The 24,579-nt window shown below is 40.5% G+C and overlaps 1 protein-coding gene across 2 annotated transcripts in view; it reads left to right on the top strand.

Annotated features, from left to right (window-relative positions):
• The first annotated feature begins 818 nt into the window (after positions 1 to 818).
• The window catches only part of slc4a5a (solute carrier family 4 member 5a), a 41,591-nt gene continuing 17,830 nt past the window's right edge, over positions 819 to 24,579 (top strand). For both annotated transcript variants that reach the window (XM_087848959.1, XM_087848960.1), the window contains exons 1-12: positions 819 to 876; positions 1,723 to 1,935; positions 3,950 to 4,079; positions 6,900 to 7,060; positions 12,903 to 13,055; positions 13,770 to 13,883; positions 16,105 to 16,160; positions 17,705 to 17,862; positions 17,956 to 18,043; positions 20,268 to 20,422; positions 20,717 to 20,845; positions 23,350 to 23,524. In XM_087848959.1, coding sequence (XP_087705085.1) covers positions 819 to 876; positions 1,723 to 1,935; positions 3,950 to 4,079; positions 6,900 to 7,060; positions 12,903 to 13,055; positions 13,770 to 13,883; positions 16,105 to 16,160; positions 17,705 to 17,862; positions 17,956 to 18,043; positions 20,268 to 20,422; positions 20,717 to 20,845; positions 23,350 to 23,524 — 1,590 coding nt within the window. The remainder of the gene's footprint in view (positions 877 to 1,722; positions 1,936 to 3,949; positions 4,080 to 6,899; positions 7,061 to 12,902; positions 13,056 to 13,769; positions 13,884 to 16,104; positions 16,161 to 17,704; positions 17,863 to 17,955; positions 18,044 to 20,267; positions 20,423 to 20,716; positions 20,846 to 23,349; positions 23,525 to 24,579) is intronic.

The raw sequence follows: 24,579 nt of genomic DNA on the forward strand, positions 1-24,579 counted from the left end.
AATATTAACATATTATTAACCCAGCAAACAGATCTGTTGATGCTGAAAGAGCCTTTGCTCCATTGAGCTTAAGGAAACTGAAGAATGGGGCAATGCCTTCATATTAAGTTCATATTCAGTTACATTGTAACATTGTACATTGTTACATTGTAACTATAAAAATTCCCTACTTGCCCCTGTGAGCGGTCGATCCTTCAAGCTCGGGTCCTCTACCAGAGGCCTGGGAGCTTGAGGGTCCTGCGCAGTATCTTAGCTGTTCCCAGGACTGCGCTCTTCTGGACAGAGATCTCCGATTGGTTTCCTCAAACAAATGTTGACCATGAAGCTGAAAACTGTAATTATTCTGTAATTACTGAATTTCATTCACAGCCTGCAACTGGAGTACTTTAAATAATACCATCAATGTATAAAGGAAAGCCCACCCTCAACACCCACCAACAGGAACAAGCTGCCTTTAAGCTCAGCTGGTGGCATCCAATGCCACGTGTGTTACCCTCTCATTTATTTTAATTATGCACTATTCTATCGACTTGGCCACCCTTTAATTATTTTGCCATTGATCCGCACAGTGACTCAAAAAGCAGGTCAGTGAACAGGAGCGGCTTCGGCTGCTGCCGCAGGCTTCGTTCTCAGATATAGAGCAACGGCCAACATACACACGTGCACATATGTACAGAGGGGACAGTGCCATCTTAGGTTTCGATTAAAAAAGGGAACCCGAGAGATAAATATGTGCGCACTTTTACACTGTGCATTAAACAGCAAACACACACAGTCTGCCTAGAGTGTCTTGTCACTCTCTCTTCCTCTTTAGCAGGATGGAGCATGGAGACCGAGGGATGGGAGTCTCTCACCTTCGCTACGAGGATGAGGAGGGTGAGTGTGTGTGTACCTGTGTGCTATCCATGTAATGGATCTATCACACACTGGACCCATGAGCTTCTAAAAATGGGAAAGCCATTCTACCCATTTTAGATTTTTATGTTACCATGACAGATCACACTAACTTCTAATTTTCAGTTTCTTTTTCATTTTTTCTGAGAGCCTGTGTGGGTGACTGTTGTTAATGTGCTGCAAATGAGCAGTGTGTGTGTGTGTATTTTGGGGGGGGGCTTTGGGGAGTTGTTGTATGCATGTTTGTGTAGCTTTACACTAAGCAGCAGCTCGGCAGGTTCTTTATTCAAACATCAAATATTGGCTTGTGTCTCCCTGTAGTTTAGTAATTCCATCTGGAGTTGTGTGTGCAGTTAGTGCAATTAGTTTTGCAGCACCATTCAAATTGCCAGCAGATGATTAAACTCACGTCATCCAGGATTTTGCTGCAAAATGGAGGTTGTGCAAGCCAAGCTATGAGACTGTGACTGTGAATAGGCCTAATTTTCTTAATTTCTGTGTCAACAGTGACAAATCGAAACATGCTGCAGTTGTTAATAACCTCACAAGCTGCGAAACATAATTTATTCTGTTCGTTATAGTAGTTTAACATTCATTAAAACACTCCTGAGTATGAGGGATTAATGAAAAATCTCATTAGGTAATCTGCCAGTGTTGCTGGCTGTCAGTCAACCAATTCAGAGCTGTTCATTTAGCATTCACTGCAACCGCCTGTGTTACAGAAATCTGTTCTAAATGACACCTGTTCTTAAAAATTATTGCCACCTTCTGTATATCTGGAACTCTCCAGTCTATGACCATTGAAGAACTGTATATATTTGTCCACAGATCATCAGTCCATCTACATTGGTGTGCCAGTAGCTCGAAGATATCGACGTAAACGCAGGCGAAGGCGTTCTAGTCGAGAAGGTAGCGACATGGATAGAGACAGACATTACAGCCACCACAGACACCAGGAGCATGATCGGTACACAGAGATAGATATGGAGGAGGGACTCATGGATTCAGCAGAGCAAAGTCTCCAAGACATCAACCGTACAAGTAAGTCAGCGGTGAGAGACATGACATGACTCGTGACATGTCTTGTCTGTCAAACACCAGTCTCTGAACTGGAAAGGTGCTTTTGTCACACTGAAAGAGAAAGAGCCTGAACTCTTCTGTTGAGGGATGGCGTCTACTAGTTTCATGTCAGATGTTTAATGATCCTTGGTAGCTCTAACCAATCAATGAAAACGACATTTTTCACCCTTTGTGAGACAGCTTTATTAAATCATGGGAAACAAGACTGTTGTTGTCATTGTGACATACTTTGATGTCACCTTTGCACTGAAGAAACACATTTTTAACAGGAAACATGAAGTTTATTGGAGGTTTCCTTATGCTACAGTCCCACTAGGGAAATAGTGATTACCGATTGTCGTTCATTGCAAACATGTGCAATGAACTATTCATTTTTTAAATGACTGCTTCAAAGCTGAGGCCAGGTCTGTGACCATTCACAATCAGCTGCCACTTACAAAGTGACTTCAGGTCTCAAGAAGGCTATAACAATATAACAATAACAATAACATGGAGTCAGTCTGCTATCAGTTTACAATTGAATGTCGTCAGGTTGCAATCCTTTTTTTCTTTTGTTTTCATTGTTTTTTAATCTTTTAAGTTGACTCAGCTTAATAGGAGAAGCACTCCTGAAAAGCCAGAGTGCTCCTTTTTGCTGAAATAACAGTCTGCTCCTCCAGCTCTCTCAGCCTTTCATCATCCACAATTTCATGTGCTCTTTCAGAAATTGCTTTAGTTACGTCTCATATATATAACTCCTTTTCTGCACAATGCTGTCTTTTATTTGAACATTTAAAAATAGCTTTTCATATTGCTTCCTCCCAGCATTTTTTAACAAAGAACATCAGGAGTCTGAGACACAGCCTGAGAGTGGCTACCTTCTTTTTCAGGTTTGAGTAATAAGTAGTCTGGCAGAACTCTGCTGTTGTGGCTTTCAAAACTTTGTCCAGGAAAGTTGCCCACTCTCTTAAATCAGTGGAAAGGCAGCAGAGGTGTTTGCTTTGCTTTGATTGTATGCTTACATCAACACAGCCTTTTGGAATCCACGTGCCACCTCTGTACATGGTGGCACTCGGTGCCAGCTGGAGGACAAGAACATGAACAAAGACGTACAACAAAACAATGAGAGAAAATAGTAGTCCATTACTTAGAATTAAGGAAGTCGTACTCTACATCAAACAGCAAATGTTGGAGGGTAGAATGCATTCTTTGATTTTGCAGTATTGGTTTCACAATCGCATGCCATTCAGAAAAAAAACTAGCGAAAGATATTTAAGTGAAATGTAGTAGTTATCAATAGAAACTTCAATAATATTGATCAATGGTAGTTTAAAAGACAAAGCTTGTTGATTTTAATTACAGTCTATAGGTTTGCAGCCCTATTCACAGCTGGCAACTCATTACCCCAAAGCCCCACGCATGAACACAGAGTCCTGCTCAATCTCCCTGCAGATACGACGATACAATGGATTGGAAGCACAGTAGAGTTGTGAATGACTAACTGTAATCAGGCAGCACTGAGTGAGCCAGGCTTTAATATGACAGTCATTACTGCTGGGACAGTAGATGAAAATAACAGAATGATTGTGCTCAAAATATGGTGACAATTAAAATATTTAAAGTGAAAACTTTGGTTGCACTTTACAGATTGAAATGTCAATTTCAGTGTTTGATTCAAGTACAAAGGAAATGCACTATTGTAGCTGCAGTGGAAGAGAAACTGACAATATGGAAAAGATTGTAATTAAGTATTAGCTGAAACCAGCAACTTGACTGTAAAACAAGTCTATATGGAGGGTTCTACTTGTGTAAATGGTGCCATGTTTTTATGGATGGTCACTTTGCTGTAAAGAAATGAAGACAAAACAAAGGTACAAAGAAAAAATCTGTAAAACAACGGTTGCATGTTTTAGGTGAATTTTTTGCAAGATCCACGGGTCTTTTAAAGCAAATACAAATTCTAATCATGTCAAAAACATCCTTTCCTTCCATCAAGTGTCTCCAGCGGCAGAGCGGCTACGTTACATCCTAAGTGAAGACGATGACATGCCGACACCAACGCTCTTCACTGAGATGGACACTCTACAGAGAGAAGGAGAGGAGCTAGAGTGGAAGGAGTCTGCCAGGTGGATGACACTCAAACAGACAACAGAGGGAAAATATAAAACAAATTGTGTGCCTTTCCTGGTTGGCTGGTTTAGAATGTCTTCTTGTAAAAAAAAAAAAAAAAAAAGCGACTGAATGTTTAAATGAAAGACAATTTTCCAGCTGCATGGTTTATAGCTTGTTCAAAGTGTATTCAGCACTATAATTTTGTTGGGATGGAATTTCAGAGGAACGACATTTCAAAATTAGAAAACTGGAAAAGAAAATATGTTGAAATCATGATTGAATTTACCTTCTTGAACACAGCTCTCTGGGTTCGCATAAAATTGCCGTTCTTGTTCATGGAGGTGGTTTAAATTGCATATTGTGCTTGCTAAATTGTGCTTGCTAAGGTGTCAGGTAAATCATCAGTAAAGTAAAGCATGATTGGGCCCGTGCACCTTTATGCAAGACCAGGCTCTTAGGAGGTTTTATTGCAGGTTTGCATTAGACAAAGGAGTTATATATCACTTCCATTGTCCACTATCTGTTGTTAGAGAACATCTAGTGCATGAGTCTATGTTAATAGACCTCTCTGTATTGAATCATATCTGTTATTAATCTCTGTCTCTCTTCCACAGCATGTCTTTTATCCTGTCTTCCTTCTCTCACCCCAACCGGTCGCAGCAGATGGCCGCCCCTCCCTGAGCCTGGTTCTGCCGGAGGTTTCTTCCTGTTAAAAGGGAGTTTTTCCTTCCCACTGTCGCCAAAGTGCTTGCTCATAGGGGGTCATATGATTGTTGGGCTTTTCTCTGTATCTATGAAGCGCCTTGAGGCGACATTTGTTGTGAATTGGCGCTATATAAATAAAATTGAATTGAATTGAATTGAATTGTGGTTAGAGCACACTATGGAAATTTCATGGACTGGAAGCATGTAGTTTCCATATATGCTTGATTAGGTCGTGACTTATCAATCATATATGGTTGCAATGAATATATAGGAACGTTTATGTTATAACAACTTATTTTTTATGTTACTGCAATATTATGGCAGCAGTGTTCAACACAAAAGTCAAAATCTTAATATCTTTGCATTGCAAATCTTGCACATATGTCACAGACCAAATTTAAATGTGCTGTAGTGAATAAATGTCAAAGAAGAGATTCTCCAGTTCAGTGGCTACAAATAGCAAAAATCCAGTCGTGTTAGTCTGGAACACAGTGTGAAACAGGGATTTAGCTACGGTGACATCAACTGTTGATATGTGATGTCCTATTTTGACGCCTCAAGATTTTGGTTTTAGAAGAACTTTGTGACAAGGAGATTCTAGTGGAGAAACCAATGAGCATACCCTAAATATTTATCCTTTTTAAAAAAAAACTTAATATGATCAAGATTTACAAAACAGCCTTAATTTTTGTATTTCATATGACCCAGAATGAAGCTATAACATGATCATGATTGACATATGGTTTTCAAATTCATTCAGGCATACCTGGGAGGAAACCAGCAGCCAGTAACCTGTTTGTGTCTCCTGTTTAACCAGTAGTCTGCTGTGCATCAACTCACAATCACAAACAAATAAAAGATCATTTTTTAGAGTCCTTGTTAAATCTCAGCCCAAACACACCTTTACATGCTTCTCAGATCATCTATGACAGCGGTCCCCAACAATTTTTGCGCCACGGACGGGTTTGTGCCCGACAATATTTTCACGGACCGGCCTTTAAGGTGTCGCGGATAAATACAACAAAATAAAACTAGTACCGGTACCGAAAAAAAGAAGATTTATTCATAACACACGTGAAAAGACCCAGGAAAACCGAGTTAATGAAAAAAAACAATAACAAAATAACGCTAAAAACCTATAAAAAGCCTGAAAACCATACATTTCACACCTGAGCCTCAACTCTCGCGGCCCGGTGCCAAACGACTCATGGACCGGTACCGGTCCGTGGCCCGGGGGTTGGGGACCGCTGATCTATGATGAATGAAGCTGCTTTTAGGTCTCATGTGGGACAAGATACAAGAACTAATCTGGACAGGGAAGAAGTATTGCTAACAATAAGGAATGGGAATTTTATGTACTAATTAGAATATTCACAGAAGCCATCTTGCTGTATTTGCATTCTGCTTGGAATCACATTTAATTAGAATTTCAACTTCTCAAAATTACATTATAGAGTCACCAAAAAGAAACTGATATCTGTAATTGGTAGTACTACTGCTCTACCTATTAAATGTTAAAAAGCATTTCAATATTAGGTCAGCATATCTGAAAAGAGTATGCTAATCAGAACAACATATCTTAAATAAGACTCATCAGAAATGATTACGCTAATTAAGGCAGTAAAATATTGTTATCAAGGACACCATGAGCCCTTGTAATGAAGTGTACGGTGTGAGCTGCTAAAAGATCAGACTAATGGTGTTCTATAAATTTATAGCACTAATAACAGCGTTAAGCAAGTAGAGGCTTGGACCTAGGATAATGATGTTGCTCAGTACTGATTATTACTTAGTACTGCTCCAAGAGACTCCTGCTAAATGAAAATAACTTGCAAAAACCAATGACATATACTAAGCAGTGGCCCTGTTGAGTTTTCTTTCTTTTCTTTCTTTCTTTTTCTTTTAAAAAATTGTTTTGGGCTTTTTTAGCCTTTTGTTGTTATTTGATGGTGGAGAGAAGACAGGAACGCTGGGGAAAAGACCAGAGTAATGTCATGTAGTAATTGGCCTCAAGTAGGATTTGAACACTAGTCTCTGCATTAACCATTAACCAGCACCCCAGACATGAAATTTTAGGTAAATTGTATTCTCACCTATTCTGTGTCTCTGCATGTTCTTGCTGCCTTTAGGTGGGTGAAGTTCGAGGAAAAGGTAGAGGAGGGAGGGGAGAGGTGGAGTAAACCCCATGTGTCCACACTGTCCCTGCACAGTCTTTTTGAGCTCAGGACATGTCTCCAGACAGGAACAGTGCTGCTGGATTTGGACGGCTACTCGCTGCCTCAAATAGTTGGTGAGATATTCACATTTATAACTGCACATCTTTATGTGTGAATAAGCAGTCAGAATTCACTGTTTTCAATAAGTGCGCTGCAAGCCTAGCAGCTCTTTAGCTATTTCTTTAGCTATTTGGTATTTTTTATGGGTTTTTTTGGGGGGGGGGGAGCGGTTTGCAACGGATTTTATATTTGCAACCATTTAGCTAACATAATTAAGCTAACAATCATGTTAGCTAAATATATTATACTCCATTTCCACATAAGTAATAAAACAACAAATACATTATTAATACGTGAATAATGGAAGTATATCAAAATATCAGTATGTAATTTTAGTAAGTTATGAAACAGCTGTACTTTATAAAATTAAACATTGTTTGAGTTGTTTTTGGTAAACAAACTAATTGAACCGGTGACAAAGGGCAGCCCTGGCGGAGCCCATCACCCACCGGGAACGAGTCCGACTTATTGCCGGCAATGCGAACCGAGCTCTTGCAACGGTTGTATAGGGATCGAATGGCCCGTAGCAATGGGCCAGACACCCCATACTCCCGCAACACCTCCCACAGGACATCCCGAGGGACACGGTCGAATGCCTTCTCCAAGTCCACAAAACACATGTAGACTGGTTGGGCAAACTCCCATGCACCCCCAAGCATCCTCGAGAGGATGAAGAGCTGGTCCAGTGTTCCGCGACCAGGACGAAAACCACATTGTTCCTCCTGTAACCGAGGTTCGACTAGCGGACGAACTCTCCTTTCCAGCACCCTGGCATAGACTTTCCCAGGGAGGCTGAGGAGTGTGATCCCCCTGTAGTTGGAACACACCCTCCGGTCCCCCTTCTTAAAGATGGGGACCACCACCCCGGTCTGCCAGTCCACGGGTACTGCCCCTGATCTCCACGCAACATTGCAGAGGCGTGTCAACCAGGACAGCCCTACAACGTCCAGAGCCTTCAGGAACTCGGGCCGGACCTCATCAACACCAGGGGCTCTGCCACCAAGGAGTTGTTTAACTGCCTCAGTGACCTCGCCCCCGGAAATTGGCGGGTCATTCCCCTCATCCCCAGACTCTGCTTCCTCCTCGGAAGACGTGTCAGTGGGATTAAGGAGGTCCTTGAAGTATTCTGTTCTGTTCATAATTTTTATGGACAGGATTTCTAGGCGCAGCCAAGTGGTGGAGGGCTTTCGCTTTGGTGGCCTCAGAATCTCATCTCTAATTTTTGCGGATGATGTGGTTCTGTTGGCTTCATCGGGTGAGGGCCTCCAGCTCGCACTGGAACGGTTCGCAGCCGAGTGTGAAGCAGCGGGAATGAGGATCAACACCTCCAAATCTGAGGCCATGGTTCTCAGCCGGAAAAGGGTGGAGTGCCCACTCCGGGTCGGGGGTGAGTTCCTGCCCCAAGTGGAGGAGTTCAAGTATCTCAGGGTCTTGTTCGCGAGTGATGGGAGAAGGGAGCCGGAGATCGACAGACGGATTGGGGCTGCAGCTGCAGTAATGTGGACGCTGCACCGGTCCGTCGTGGTGAAGAGGGAGCTGAGTGTAAAAGCGAAGCTCTCAATTTACCGGTCGATCTACGTCCCTACCCTCACCTATGGCCACGAGCTGTGGGTAGTGACCGAAAGAACGAGATCGCAGATACAAGCGGCAGAAATGAGCTTCCTCCGAAGGGTGGCTGGCCTCTCCCTTAGAGATAGGGTGAGAAGTTCGGCCATCCGGGAGGGGCTCAGGGTAGAGCCGCTGCTGCTCCACATCGAAAGGAGCCAGCTGAGGTGGTTCGGGCATCTGACAAGGATGCCCCCTGGGCGCCTCCTGGGTGAGGTGTTCCAGGCATGTCCCACCGGGAGGAGGCCCCGGGGCAGACCCAGGACACACTGGAGAGATTATATCTCTCAGCTGGCCTGGGAACGCCTTGGTGTTCCCCCGGATAAGCTGGAGGAGGTGGCTAGGGAGAGGGAGGTCTGGGCCTCTTTGCTTAGGCTGCTGCCCACGCGACCCGGCCTCAGATAAAGCGGATGAAGATGAATGGATGGACGGATGGAAACTAATTGGTGATTCATTTTAACACCTATACCTGGGTTTCTCTGCTATGACATTTTTGTAAAATTTATATTAGTTAACCCTCTATAGACACCCTCTATATTGAGGTTTTGCAGTCATACAACTACTCACATGTATGTGACGGCAAGGGAGTTAGAGACTAGAGACTGGTCTGCAACCATCTGGCAACCACTGGTTAGGAAGAAAAAAATATTTATTATGTGACTAGTTGGCATGTGGTTGGTAAAGGTTGATGCCAGTTCCTGTAAGATCAATTGCTTAATCCCCAAACGCACAGGTCCAAACACGGGTCAGTGATCTCCTGGCAACCACCAGTCATTAGGGATAAATGTGTATTTCCGGACCGGTTGGCGAAAGCCTTCTTATGACTGTCTTAGTCACTAACAGATTGCTGTTGATACTGACACCCGATAACTTCCTTTAACTATTATTTTAGCATAAACTAGTGCCACAGTAACATTACCTACAGCTGTAAATTGCTTTATCATTTCCCTTGCTTTATGAATAACCCTGCATCATGACCTTTTTCATCTTTCCCTTTTTCAAATCCAAAAGCTCAAAGTGTAGCTACAAATGCATTAGTATGGAGTCAATAAAGTATAAAAAAAAATACAGTTAAAAACAAAATAAAAATCAATGATTAAATGTATTGTTTCCCAGTTCTCAGTAAAATCAATGCTCAATAAACTGCAGGAACATTTTCTAGCACATATCAGATCTTTTTATATTTCCTTAATTTTCCACTCGCTGGTCAAGTGATTGACCTTTATCCTTCTACATAGCCTGAATTTAGATAAGCTTTCTTTTCTCTAAGTATTCTCCGGGAATAGTTCTCCAGGCTTCATGAAATAGACTCCAAAGCTCTTTGGATGTTGGCTGCATTTTGTTTCATTACATGTCATGATGATCCCACACTGCTTCAGTAATGTTGAGGACTCTGAGGAAGTTCTGTTGTGTCTTTTTGTGTTCAAGTATGCCTTTACTGCATTGGCAGTGTGTTGGAGATCATTGTCATGCTGGAAAATGAAGAAGCTGCTAATCACATCCTTTCTAGGTAGCATAGCATAGTGGATCATAATCTGATTAATTGTAACTCCATCAGTTTTGCTGACAGACCCTCCACAATGTTAATGCTTCACAATAATGATTGTTTAAACATTCATTATTGTTCCTTATTGAAACAGAATTTTTTAAATTGCATTTTTCACTCCGTAAGCCCTGTTGTCACCGATTTTCAGTCCAGTTCTTATGTAACTTGACATACCTCAGCCTTTATTCCCTGTTTCCATTTGTTAAAAATGGCTTCTTGTCAATCACCCTTCCACTGAGACCATTTCTGATGAAGCTTCAGTGAATTGCAGATCTATCAGCTGAGTGTCTTTCAGGTCCTGTGTCAGGTCTTTGTTGGATTTATTGCAATTTGTTCAGGACATGACTTTAGATACTGTTCAGCTCTGTTGTAGATAGTTGTTTTGGCCTGTAACTTGTTATTTTATATGTTTATAGAAGAATAATTTATAAACGAATATATACTGTAATAAAGCTAATAAATATCAAATATTTATGATATATACAATGTTTTCAGCTAATAGCTCTTTGGGAATCACCTTGTGGTTGCAAAAATTGGATTTTATGCCTGTCAAACTGTTTTAGCTTTGGAATTTTTCATCAGTTCAACCAAAGAAATTGGAACAAACAAATAGTGACAGGCTGCTAGTAACAAACATAGATTCATCCCTTGAGTTAAGTCTGCTACCTAACTATTAGTGAAGTCTTTTTTATGCCTGAATTCAAGGTGTTAGATGACTTAGCTAAGAAAAAAAAACATTCTTGTTAAAATGGTCAGATACATAGACTGGGCTGAAAATGAGTAAAAAAGCAGACAATGGTTGAAGGGAAAAAACAGAGAACCATTGCCCAAGACAATTTTAAAATTAAAGGAAGAAGTAACCAAGTAAAACAGTCTGGCTTCTCTGAAGCAAAATGTAAAGAAGTGCCCACTCAAGATTATTGCACAGTACAGCATAGAAATTGTAGTTTCCTGAATATTTTTTCTTTACCATTTTCTGTGTTAAAGAGAACAGTTGGTGCGTTTCTGAAATTTTAAACACATTACTGGCCAAAATCTTTCTTCTTGTATCATTTGTGTGATCTGGACCAACAGAAGACAACAAATTCACATGAGACCACTTTTTATTTTGCCTCTCATACAAACTCATTTTAACCTCTTAAGCCCCAACGCCCCCTGATACGGGGGCAAAAAGCAGGAGATCAGGTAGGCTTGGGGCTTAAGAGGTTAAGCTGTCCTTGTGCCATTTCACAATATTTTATCTCTGTATTCCCCAAGACATAACCTTAAATTACCCACACAGATAGATAAAAATGTCTTGTCACAGTGGCGCTGGTCCATTGTGCTGTCCTGTCCTCTTTAAATGTGATTTGTTCTTGTTCTGAAATGATTACTTCACTTCCTTCCATGGTGCTATTAATATATCTGGGTTTTCTGTCTAGATGTTTGTAGCTGTGGGTGTTTGGACTTTTAAGAAAGTTAATGTTCAATTTTAGAGAACGACTGGATGGTTCGTGTAACAGTATAATTTTAGCACTCACAGATCCGACAGTGAGTGGTTCCCATTACTCATCCAGTCTGAGAAAGCACTGGTTGAAGTGTTTGTGTATTTATTGATTTCTTGTAAGAAATATAGGTTTATATCTTGTGCTTTTGTTTTGGGTTTTTTTTTTTTTTTTGGGGGGGGGGGGGGGGGGGGGGGGGTTGGTGGGTGTTTCTATCTTGTTTTTATGGACATGAAGTCTGCCAATAAAGATTGATTGATTGATTGATAGATAGAGCTCAAATACAGCAGGTTTGTGTGCTTTTTAGCACACTGTGATTTTTAAAATGAGCATACGGTGAATAATTTTGACTAATTCGTTCTTGTCTTCTGCTTTGTATGAATATAATCTTTAATTAATTTGATCTCCTTGTTCATGCACAATAGCTGTCAGCCTTTCTCTCACTGTGATAAAAAGCATCCTGCTGTTCATTTAATTGAACTTTTATGCAACTGTAGAGTCAGACAATTTTTATAGGGTTGATCAGGCTGAGACCATTATTTTAATTGGGGTGGCACAGAAGCTGACGTCTTGTTAATTAAGAGCCAACTTTTTTGGTCACTCACTTGCAAAATTCGCTTGTGCATGCATGACTACCACGTAGAAGCCCAGCATAAGGAGTCACATTATAGTAAGCTTTTTGTGTAACTATAAATAGCTTTTTTATTGACAATTAAACATTTCCTTACTGTTTATAAAGCTCAAATGATAGATTTAAAACATGGCCGTATGGTAACAAGAGTAAATTTCTTCTGACAATCATGCTTAAAATTTTAATGAGCTTCACTATTAGTTGTTTGGTGGCCACTGGTCAGACTCCTAAGAGAACATGCAAATGATAATTGTGTACAGTCATACCACTTTGATAGGCACAAGCACAACCCATTGTTCCTAAGTGGCATGAGCCAGTCTCAGGGGCAAATGAGACTGCGTCATTTTTTACACTGAACAACAAGTTGCCATTTCAAATAACAAGTTAGACCATTTTAGATGTAGATGTAGACAGCATAACAGAACCATAGACGTATAATTTACACAGAAATTTATACTTATCATCAGCATATGCAAAGCATTCATTGTATTACACAATAGCAGACTACAGTCAGTGTTATGAAATTCTTTTTCAACTCTAACTTCCAGTTGGGAACTCTTAAGATGTGAAATTTTGTGTCTCTTTTCTAGATGACATCATAGAGAGACAGATAGAGGAAGGCATGATATCTCCTGATCTCAGAGAAAAGATCAGTTTTGTCCTGCTGAGGAAGCATCGACACCAGACCAAGAAACCGATCCACCGTTCCTTTGCTGACATTGGCAAGTCCAGCTCTTCTACCAGTGAGTGACCCAACTTGTGACACAGATTGACCTGCCCTGTGTAGCTCTGTGTGAATAACCCATGAGAGACCGATATTCTAAGTATAGCAGGGGTGGGTGATTCATTTTCTCAAGGGACCACATGACAAACCGAGACTGTTGGGGAGAGGCGCAGCAGTAAGCTGAACTCATTTCTGCTCAGTGTTAATTTTATCTCATTATAAACGACTACTAGTAAGAGTAGATGTTATAATTTGGCCATAATTGTGGCTCATTGGGAAAATTGATTGCTCATTCCTAGTCTATAAGATAACAGGTAGTTGACCTGCCAAAGTATTACATCAGCTTGAGTTTTCCCTGACTGATAATATTAAACACATTGTTGGAGAGCTAGCATTATGAAATGCCATCACATGAAACAACACTGTGAGTCCCTAATTATAGCAATTCTTTTTCTTTGTCGTTGGCTTCATTCTGGGCTGACATGTAATTTTGATGCTACTGAGAAATAAATTATGCATATATTTAACTCACTCACTGAATGAATGAACACTCTTGAGTCAACAAGGCTCATATCCTCCACAGGGAACGTATTAATGTTTGATGAGTTAATTACCACTCTAGCATTTCCACATATCATCAAGACAGGGCACATGGTGTTCAATAAATCATAAAGCATCACCTCCAATCACTGATTCTGTTGTGTTTCTCTTCATGCTTCCCTTCCCATGGCAGATCGGAATGTTGGACCCCGAGGTGGAACGGGTCCGGGGCAAATGGCCAACTTCAACAGGTCCACAGAGGACCTCCGAATAAAGCAGCAGCCAGCAGCCAACTATGGCCGCCTGCGTGAGTGTCAGGTTTTGGCTTGTGAAGCCGGTTGATGTTTTTTCAAAATAAAAGTCATTATATTTTTTCTTGTTTTAAGAGCACTGTAAAGAGTCAAAGCCTATATAACCATAACTGTATCATCCTACAATCTCCAAATAACACATTATAGTTTCACTTGTAGATTGCTGTTTAACATTTCTGCATATGTGAAGACTGAATAAATAAATTCAGGACACCAAGCTCAGATTGTTAGCTCATATTTACAGACCAATCAGTATCCTCTGAGCACATTTATGTACTCAGAGGATACTGATTTGTCAAAGCCATCTCTCCTAATTCTGGATTTTCATTCTAACACATGGAAAATTTGCTCTTTGGTGATTCTTGAGCATAAATAAGGACGGGAAAAAATAGACATTAAGAGTGACTACTTCATGGCTGTCATGGGCTGGGTCTGTGACCCAGCATTTTGAGTTCATGATATTGTTTATTTATGGGGAAATGTTAAGTTCTTGTTTTGTATTATTAGTTAGAACTTGAGGATTCATGTTTTGCTATTTTTTGTTTGGGTTTAGCTCATCTAGCTCCCATAAAACCCCTAAGTGGTTCAGCCTTGGTGCTGTTATTGGATCCCCTCATTTCCCCTTTCCCTGGGCTTTGGTCCCACCTGCCCTTTGTGTTTCATGTCTCATGTGTCAAGCCCATGTTGTTTGGTCTGCCTCATCATGTTCTCCTGTTTATTTTGAAAGTCCAGTTTTCATGTCATTGTGTTTGAGTTTACATTTCCTGTGCATCGTTATGTTCATCCTTGTCAGCTGTTTCCTCATGTGTCTCGACTTCCCCTGATCACCTCATGTGTGTATTTAAGTCCTCTGTTTTCTATGTTTCGTTGTCAGGTCGTCTGTTTGCATCCCCATAGTGTTTTGTCATAGTTTACTCAGTGTTCATAGTTTTGTCATAGTATTTTCACTGAGTTTCTTAGTCCTTTAGTTTCTGAGTGTTCACAGTTTTCTTAGTTTTCGTTTCAGTGTCTTTCAGTGTCTGCTTCTGGGTCCTGTAAACTAAACTTATCGGCGCACCCCGCCGTGACAATGACCTCATATGGTGGCATTCATAAGAGAATCAGATTGACAATATAGTGTAGATGAAACTGAGATGATGGGGAAAATGGTGGACAGGAGGGGAAAGCAGGTCAGAAAGCAATGAACTGAAATGACGCATTATTTCATTGATCAGTAAAATGCACACACATGCTGACACAAAAGTACTGTCAATAAATGACAGCTTTTTTGATTTTTAGAGGTATTTTTACTTTTTCAGTTACATGGATATCACATAGTGCACCATAGATAATTATCCTTCAGTGTAGTGAACGATATATCGTAATAGTATTGGACCCCTGGATTCCCACCTCTAATGACAAGAATTATGGCTGCTGAAGTATTCAGAATTCAAATAGTGATATATATATATATATATATATATATACTGAAAATAACAAGAAAAAGTGTTCAGAAAAGAAACATCTCGTTTCAGCAGTTTCAGTCTGTGATTTTTCTCAGAGATTCCCCATCTTCTGCTAAATAAAGCGGGTGATTTATGCTACAACTTGAAATTACTTTTTTAAAGATTGATTTCCAAGACTTACATTATCCTACAAGTTACACCCAGTGTGGTTAAACTGAAAGTGAAGGAAATGGGAAAAGTAGCACCAAAAGAACAAAAAATACAAAAGCCAAACTGTTTCCTGATTTAAAATGATGATCTCCAAATACATTACAATGCATTACAACTTTGCAATACACTCTATACCTGGGGTGGCCAACTCCAGGACTCGAGAGCCGGTGTCCTGCAGGTTTTAGATGTGTCCTTGATCCATCACAGATGATTTAAATGGCTACATTGTCTCCTCAACATTTTTTGAAGTTCTCCAGAGGCCTGGTAATGAACTAATTATTTGATTCAGGTGTGTTGACCCAGGGTGTTATCTAAAACCTGCAGGACACCATCTCTCGAGGCCTAGAGCTGGCCACCCCTGCTTTATACTATATACAATATACTACAGCCTTTACAACCTTTGTAAAGACTTTATGGCATCTGTAGTGCATTAGACTGTGAAGATTTACCCAATAGCTGTATCTCATAGAATTTATGTGCCAGTTATCAATTTCAGGGCTGAAATGATTCCAAGTAAGTGGATATAAAGAGTAATAACTGTATAACTGTCCCAACCTCGCAGGTCACGCCCAGAGCAGAAGTATGAATGATATTGCGGACACTCCAAGCACAGACCAGGTGAGTTATTACTGAAACCAGCTCATTACATTCAGTATGTCAGGGATACAGCCTTCACATGTGTAAGTGTGTTTTATAGTTGTGTGGCTTTGGTTTGATCCTGACAATGACCAAATTCATGTTCCTGTCTTTTCTGCTGGCAAATGTCTATCTGTCTGCACTGAGGGAATCTCTGGAGGATACATTTATTTCCACTCTGTTGCCTTTCATTATTGGACAGATTGCCTACCAGTAAGGCATTTCATTGTATTGAATTGCTGTTTCTTCATCACTCATCAATTTTTCATTGCAGCTGCTCGCTGAGGTGGCATCAAGTGACAGAGAGAGTGTGCAAACACATAACTCACTCATTAGTGAAGCTGATGCAGTAATGGGAGTTAAACCTGGCGACGCATGCCAGTGCCGCTGCAAAGGTGTCCTGATGTCACTTCGATTAGTCTATAGGGCTTTGTAACTGACAGGTCAGATTATGTGTCATTCACTGGGAGGGATCGTGTAAAAAAAAAGAAATGAATGAGAATTTAAAGGGTGCTATGTGGGCCACAAAATTTGTCTGTGACAGTCGGCAGAGGGGCCAGCACTGGTTGTCCAGTTCCGAGGGCTCTACTTATCGTTTGGCTGGCTGTTCAAATTCTATTTTGAGGTCTACATCGGTCGCATGTGACTACGGACAAGCGATTGTTTATTTTGCTACACTGTGTATTTGCGCTTGTGTGTGCCACATTTTCTGTGTCGATATTGAGCTGGCACTGAGAAAAAGATGGATTTCACTGTCGGTCCATCAGTCCACGTGCTTTGCTCTCACGTGGAGCCACAGATTCGGGTTATGTGTTGTTGAAAAGGCTCTCCACTACTCTGTGTTATTGTGCATCAGTCCAATTTCCTGCCGCACCTTTAGATGTAATCAAACAGGTCAGACTGGTTCACCTTTTCAGGTCACAGGCAATTGTTTTGCCTCTCTGATTGTTTGTGTGTAATTCTTTAAGGATTTTATGCCCACTTAACTACACAGGATTGCATTTAAAAAACGTGCTCCCGGGCCAATCTGCCAGGTTTTGAGAGACTGTAATGACAGAATGAAACTTTAATGATCTCTGTAGGTAGATCCAATCACTACACCTACTAACACCGTCACAATAAAAGCACACATCTCAGTTACAGCAGTCTTTGTCTTAACATCCTCCTAACTGAAAAATGACTTTATAAGATAAACTTAAACAGCTGGTTCAGTATTATTATATTATTTTCACTTTGGTGTCGTACATGAGAGAATAGAAGACTAATAGATTTTTTAAAGTTACACAAATGATTTTGTAAGAAGTTTATTTTCTGTATGTTCAGTTTAAACTATGAGAGCGTGACAGTAATACATATACGAAACTGAAGATTGCCACAAGATGCAAAAACAAAACAATTAAACATGTAAAATGAAATATGAATACCTCAGAACAAAGTCTATTACATGTAGGAATTACACATATTCTACCATGCCGATATGATAATGCTGGACTGCGTTCTCCCTTTTTTCTGCCTTTCTTCTGTAGTTGAAAAATAAATTCATGAAGAAGATCCCCAGAGACGCGGAGGCTTCCAATGTCTTAGTGGGCGAGGTAGACTTCCTCAACAAACCTTTTGTGGCGTTTGTTCGCCTGGCCCAAGCTACAACTCTAGGAGGTCTGACAGAGGTCCCTGTTCCCACCAGGTAAAAATCACTACAATATGTCATTGCCCGCCAACCAACAACAAACATCTGCAGTCCCAGAACATACCTCACATTTGTTTCCTCACTCTACAGATTTCTGTTTATTCTGCTGGGGCCCCAAGGAAAGGCCAAGTCCTATAATGAGATCGGCAGAGCAATAGCAACTCTAATGGTGGATGATGTAAGTGCCTGTCACTGTGTGTTAAAATCCTTCCATAGCATGCGTTCTTCATTAGACTTGACAATCTGACGCTGACATTTCTCAGGAAACCTGAGCAAAGATAAATGTAAAGATTCTTCACAGTTCCTGTAAAGGACCTGTTCAGCGTTCACTGGCATGTCCAGCATTATGTTTGGAGTACGTCTGGAAGTGATGTTGATTGTTAAGCATCAGCTATAGGTGGGGTTTCTATTTGGATAATGAGTCGTTAATTGTTTTCTAATGGCAGCAGTATTCTCTTCCCTGAAAACAGTTTGAGCTGTTATTCTGTGTTGTGTCACCAAGTTACTGTGTGTCATTTTAATAGCAGATACAAACAGTAAGGAAGTGACAGGCTGTTATTTTAAATGAGTCCGAGTGCAAAAGAAGCACATTTCCCATCCACAATTAAAACATGATTATAGGTTTGTGGCTGGTAATTTGAAGCTGACCTATTATTGAGTATAGACAATAATTATGTGGCATCTCAACAGGAGTTCAATCTCACCTCTCGTGCCACACTGACAAGGCAGTGCTGGTCAAATTTAAGAGCAGAACATGTTTATGTGTAACGCTTTATTTAAACCTGTTCAAAAACCAAGATTAGGTCAGCAGCTGTCAGTCTCTTCCCGTAATACAGACAATATTCCATTAAGTAAAAGCATTCAAATTCCTACTTTAGTAAAAAAAAACAAAAAAACTTTTCATTAAACAAATTTTTATAACTTAATTCGTTAAGTAATACATGACTTAACAGTACCAGTCAAGATATTGGACATTCACACTTATGGGTACACAGCTCTGCCACCACACAGCTGCAGCTGTCATGAAACTCTAGGTATGCGTCATTGCAATAGCATGATTGGTTCATATTAACAGATTTCTACTGAGGATTCTTTGAGTGCCGTGCTTCTCTCCTACAGGCTCTCATGTTCAGTTATTAGGCTTAACTTTGATGACTTTGGCCATGTCCTGTCCTTTCAGTATAACACTTTTGTGCAGTTGATAATTATTATTTGCTGTAAAGAACTGGATTTACTCAATAATAATAACTAGCACTAGCATTAACCTCTGATTGGTGCTAAACACCCCCCACCCAATCCTGTGGCTTGTCATGTCTTTCACAAAGTTGTGCTGTGGCATTTATGTGCTTTTTGTGCAGAGGAGTTTTTTTGTTTCCTGTTCTCATGCTGTCCTATCATGGAAGCACAGCATAAGTAGAGATCTTTTTTTTTCCTCTTGTACTTTCCCACTGTAGTGTATATATCAGTGTTTTTCTGTAACGCTACCGATCTCCGACTTGTATCCCCATGTAATGTCTGTGTTGTGTGTGTAAGGTCGGGGGGGTCCCATTTCACTGCAGGGCAACCTGCATGTGGCGAATAAAGCTTTGATTGATTGATTGATTGATTGATTGAACATTAGCATGTTTAACTAAGACGGTGAGCATTTACACCACTGCACCGGCTAGATTTAAGCATGCTAATGTAGTCATTGTGATTATGTTAGCTTTCTCTTAAGAACACAGAGTCAATAGTGCTGGTTATACACATTCATTGACTCTATAACATTAGCATTACAGTCGAACTGTATTGCTAATTTTTCGTAATCTTCTTAATGGCAAAATGTCCTTTTGCTTGAAGTTATTTTACTACTGTATGTGCCAACAACTAACTGTAAAGCATCTGTCCTATGTAGAAAATAGCCTGTGCAGTCATTAGCTTGATTTAACTCAACATGGCAGCACCACGAAAAAGGGCTCTGACGCATCTAATGACTGTTCTACAGATCAAAACCAAGTTAGGCTATTTGAAGTGTAGTTAGATGGATAAAATCAATAAAGTACCACATCTACTATTTGGAAAAGATTTCTGAATGGGGCCAGTGCCCATTAGAACATTTTCACTGCCAATTAGAACCACTGCTTGATTTTTTCCCCCTGTTGTTGATACAGCCTTATTTGGAAACATATAATGCTTGTGCACACTAGTCTCTATGGGCATGATTAGTGGCTGACTGGCAGTTATTCTTGAATTGAATCCAGCTGAGGACAAATGTCAATATAGCCTTAACAACCAATGTTCAATATGTCTCCATCAAAGGTGACAGGCAAACACAGCTTATTAGGGCAGTACATACTTATTACTATTACCAAGAGAAACTGTAAAACCTTTTCCTTTTATTTCTCTGTCTTCCTCCCTCCCAGCTCTTCAGTGACGTAGCCTACAAGGCAAGAGATCGGGAAGATCTTATTGCAGGAATAGATGAGTTTCTGGACGAAGTGATTGTGCTTCCACCTGGGGAATGGGATCCCAAAATCCGCATTGAGCCGCCTAAGAAGGTTCCCTCGGCTGAAAAAAGGTTGGGGATGTCTAACCGCCTGAGTAATACATATAAAGGTCAAAAAGCTGTAGTTGAACAATGTGCCAAGAGCAATTGCAAACTATACTAAGATCGTTTAGGTCAAAATATCTAGTTACAGAAAAATAAAATGTTCTCTGAAAGAAAGGGTGAAATTGTGCCTTTCAGTCAGCAAGTACCAGTTTGCAAGGTTGAAACAGCTTATAGACAGACCATTCGAGTGAATAAATATATGTGAAAAAAGTTTAAATCTCATATTTGCTCACATGTGTGGCATGTACGTGTCCTTTGCAGGAAGTCAGTCTTTTCCCTAAATGAGCTGGGACAGATGAACGGCACAGCTGGCGGAGGAGGAGGCCTGGCAGAAGACGAGGAGATGCCAGTTCAGCATGAGCTTGGAGAGGAGCTGGCATTCACTGGACGGTAGGCAGCCCGGGCCGTGTGGCAAACTGCTGAGAGGTTTAGACTAAACACAAGCAGACTCTGGGAATTGGAATATGGCCTTATCAAAATTTGGCAGAATGGGCAAGTTATTTAAGCATACCTGTCCTAAAAAAATGCCAATACTTCCTTATGAGTAGCGTGGCTGTAGGTACAAAAGTTAAACTAATGTAAAATGGACATTACTGGATTGCCAGTTTCAGCTGTGCCTGCAAAAAGAAAGAAACAAAGAAAATGGAACATTCCTTGTTTTGTTTTCTTGTTTTGTTTCAGAGTAGAAAATGTACTATAAAAGGATAAGTATGGCTTTATCCAAATCCAATTTGCCAATGATAGCCTAAGAAAATATCAAAAAAATCTTACCTGAGAGAGTAGGTTTCAGTGGTAAGTAGTGCTTACTAGGGGTGCAACGATACAACAAAATTCACGGTTCGGTTCGGTTCGATACTTTGGTGTCACGGTTCGATATTTTTTCGATACAAAAAAAATGTTCATGCCTTTTTATTAATTTGTCATTTATTAAATTTTCACGGCACATTCTGCACCACCTCTCTGTGCGTTCATCATTTGTTTGAAGCCAGCTCACCTCCTGCAAACACTTTTCCGAGAATACGCGCTTCTTTTGTGGTTCGGACTCCTTCTGACATTTCTTTGGAGGTGGAGGAACATCACAGTAATTGTTTAAAGGAGCTTCTTCGACATCTTTAAAAGTTCTAAACAAATGTCTGTCCTCTTCCTTAAAATCTTATGTACGCAAACACGCGTTGCAACTTCTTATCTTGTGCGGGTTTTTATTTTGACAGCGAATGCGCACCTGCGGACCACTTATGTGCAGCCCTGGTTATTTAGCTCGTCATATTGCAGCCACAGAAATTCTTTTGTCCATGAAACCATAAAGCTGCACTTTCTTTTTGCCTTATAGTCTGATTTGTCATAACTTTTCCGTTTTGTCACTTCTTCACCCTGACCTGTCTTATTTGGCTCAGCAGAACTAAAATATATATCTTGCTGCTTTTACACACGCACTAACATAACGCTCAGCGATTCTCTGCGCGATCAACCTCTCACATGTTTAAGCTGCAGGAGATTTCACTTGTCATGTTTGCATAGTAAGCTAACGATTGATAAGACGATGTCAGAGGAATTGGTGCGCAAATTATCATCACTCACCAATCAGTACTGTCGCTTTCTATACACAGTTCACGCGATTGCAAAGTGAAAGCAAAAAACAAGCGCAAATTCAAACGCGATTTCAGTATGTCACATATTGACAGTGGCCGATGCCAATGACATAATTACCCAGCTACATTTCCGAAAGAATGCAAAAGCATTGACATATATTTTTCCTTCCTACGATAGGCCGACGGGCAGGGCAGAGATAGATTTTGGTAGCCCGACTGGAAAAAAGCCCCAGGACGTCGGGCTAGCGATTTTGCGAGCCCTGTATCTGATTGAGGAATCACTCATCTTTGGAAAAGAGAGTTTATTATGGAGAAATGTCTCTTTCCAAAATAAAAGCTATACTATACGCTTCTTCTGGGCTATATTCTCAGCAGCATATTAAACATATCAGGTCCCCATAAGGAGAATCATGTGCTAACGGCTGTCTAAATGACTCGGGTAAAGTTTGTAGCATGCGTGCTTGTTTTTGTCTGCTTCCACTTGTCTTTGCACTAGGATGATGTCGGAGTAAATGTGCAGTCATATTGGTTGTGTTCCCACTAGTGCTGTCAGCCTTAATCTGAAATGACGTTAAGGTCACAACACGGCAAATCTCCGTTAACGAGCTACCGCGGATCGCCTCATGAGTGGGGCTGGAAGACGTCAACACATTAACGAGCTAACTGAGCTAACACACTAGTTCCCACCAATTGAGCATTGCTGGCACATCCAACATACTGTTTTACTTTTGTCCATGACACGCTTACCTTCAGGGTCATACGTCACATGAAAACCAAAATAGTTCCAAACGCCAGATCTGAATGAGGGTGGGGGAGGTTCAATTTGCCATGTTGCAACGAGCTTAACTTCTGTCTAGCTAGCTTGCCCTGCGCTCAGTGAATCTGTGTTCGACTACTCCGCCTAGGCTGCACTGTCGAGCGCAGATCCACTGAGCGCTCAACACAGACAGCATCGTCAGAAGGAAAGTTGATAAAATAAATTAAAAATGTTGTATCGTTCGATACATATGCGTACCGAACCGAAAGCACTGTATCGAACGGTTCGATATCGATACGAGTATCGTTGCACCCCTAGTGCTTACACAAGTCAAAACACAGAAGTGACTTTTTAAACTTGGAGAAAATAGACTTAAAAGCAACAAGCAGTGACCTCTCCTGGCTGCAAGTATAGATGTCAAATCACTGTGTAAGTGATTCATGGATATAGTCTCTGCTTTCTTGCAGAGAAAATACTGAGAAATACTGCTGAGAGGCGGAGTGTGTGAAGCATCCTAACCAACTGTGTCGGTTGTTGTTGTGCAACAGGTTCTGTGGGGGTTTGTACTTGGACATAAAGAGGAAATTGCCATGGTTCCCTAGTGATTTCTACGAAGGGTTCCACATTCAGTCCATCTCCGCTGTGCTTTTCATCTACTTAGGATGCATCACCAATGCCATCACCTTTGGTGGGCTCCTTGGGGACGCCACTGACAATTACCAGGTAATGCCGAGTGCCGTAATAACGATTTGTACATTTGGAGAAAGCACTGTTTGCAGTGCATTGCAGCTGCTACTGCTGGAAAGAAAATTTGAGCTACCCAGATCGATAGTAAGCATCGAAAACAAAGCATTGTTTATTTAAATCACAGCATTTGTGACAATTTCTCAAAATCACCAGGGAAACAGCTCTTTGTGGCTCGTAGCCGTCTCTTGTTTGTCATTTCCCTTCCCTCTGTGGACTGCTATGGGATGAAAATAGCATTAGACTTAATCAGTGATTTGAACAATAAATCTTTATTTTTGTAATTTATTATAGATCCCAAACAAGCCCAAACAGATGGGGCAAAATCACAAGCTCACAGTTTTTGACATAAAAGGAGCCAATTAAATCCAGTAGGTGCCATTTCTGAAATTGTCTTAATCCTTTTCCCGAAGTATCAAAGCCTGGTGGGAGTTTCAACCTTGTTCATTAAAACAAGTCATCCTCCAAGCCAGCCCCTAGCTTTGTTAAGTTTGAATCAAAATATCAGAAACTCTGAAACATACACGTCATATTTTACATCTCTCTGCTATTAGTACATTGCCGTGCCTGTGTAGTTCATGCTGTTCTGACTTTTTCTCTCAGTCCTTCTTTCTATGAGTTTGATCTTGTATCTCTTAATCTTTTAACTAACTATATACAAAAAGTTCTGTATATTGTTGCCAGTGTTCAACAGAGTAAATGCTTTAACATTAACTGGTGTTATTTAGGGGAACTGAATTGTGATTTTTGTTTTTGAAAAGACATTTCATTTATTTGTCATCATGATGTTTTTTTCCTCAAAGCAGACGTTTAGAGATTTCCTGTAATTTCATTGAAGATAATCAGATTATTTTTGATGTACTTTGCTAACGTCACTTTAAACCCCTTAATAAAGTTCCTTAACAAGGAAGGCAGAGAGCCTTTAAGTCTAGACAGGGACTGAACTCCAACTGAGTACAATTCCACAGTAAGTAAGCATTACATTGTTAAAACATCTTAAAAATGGTGGAGCTGCTATCTGACCGGTAGAAAGC

Source organism: Neolamprologus brichardi, chromosome 12, assembly GCF_056152115.1.
Source record: "Neolamprologus brichardi isolate AB-2024 chromosome 12, ASM5615211v1, whole genome shotgun sequence".
Taxonomy (NCBI): Eukaryota; Metazoa; Chordata; class Actinopteri; order Cichliformes; family Cichlidae; genus Neolamprologus; species Neolamprologus brichardi.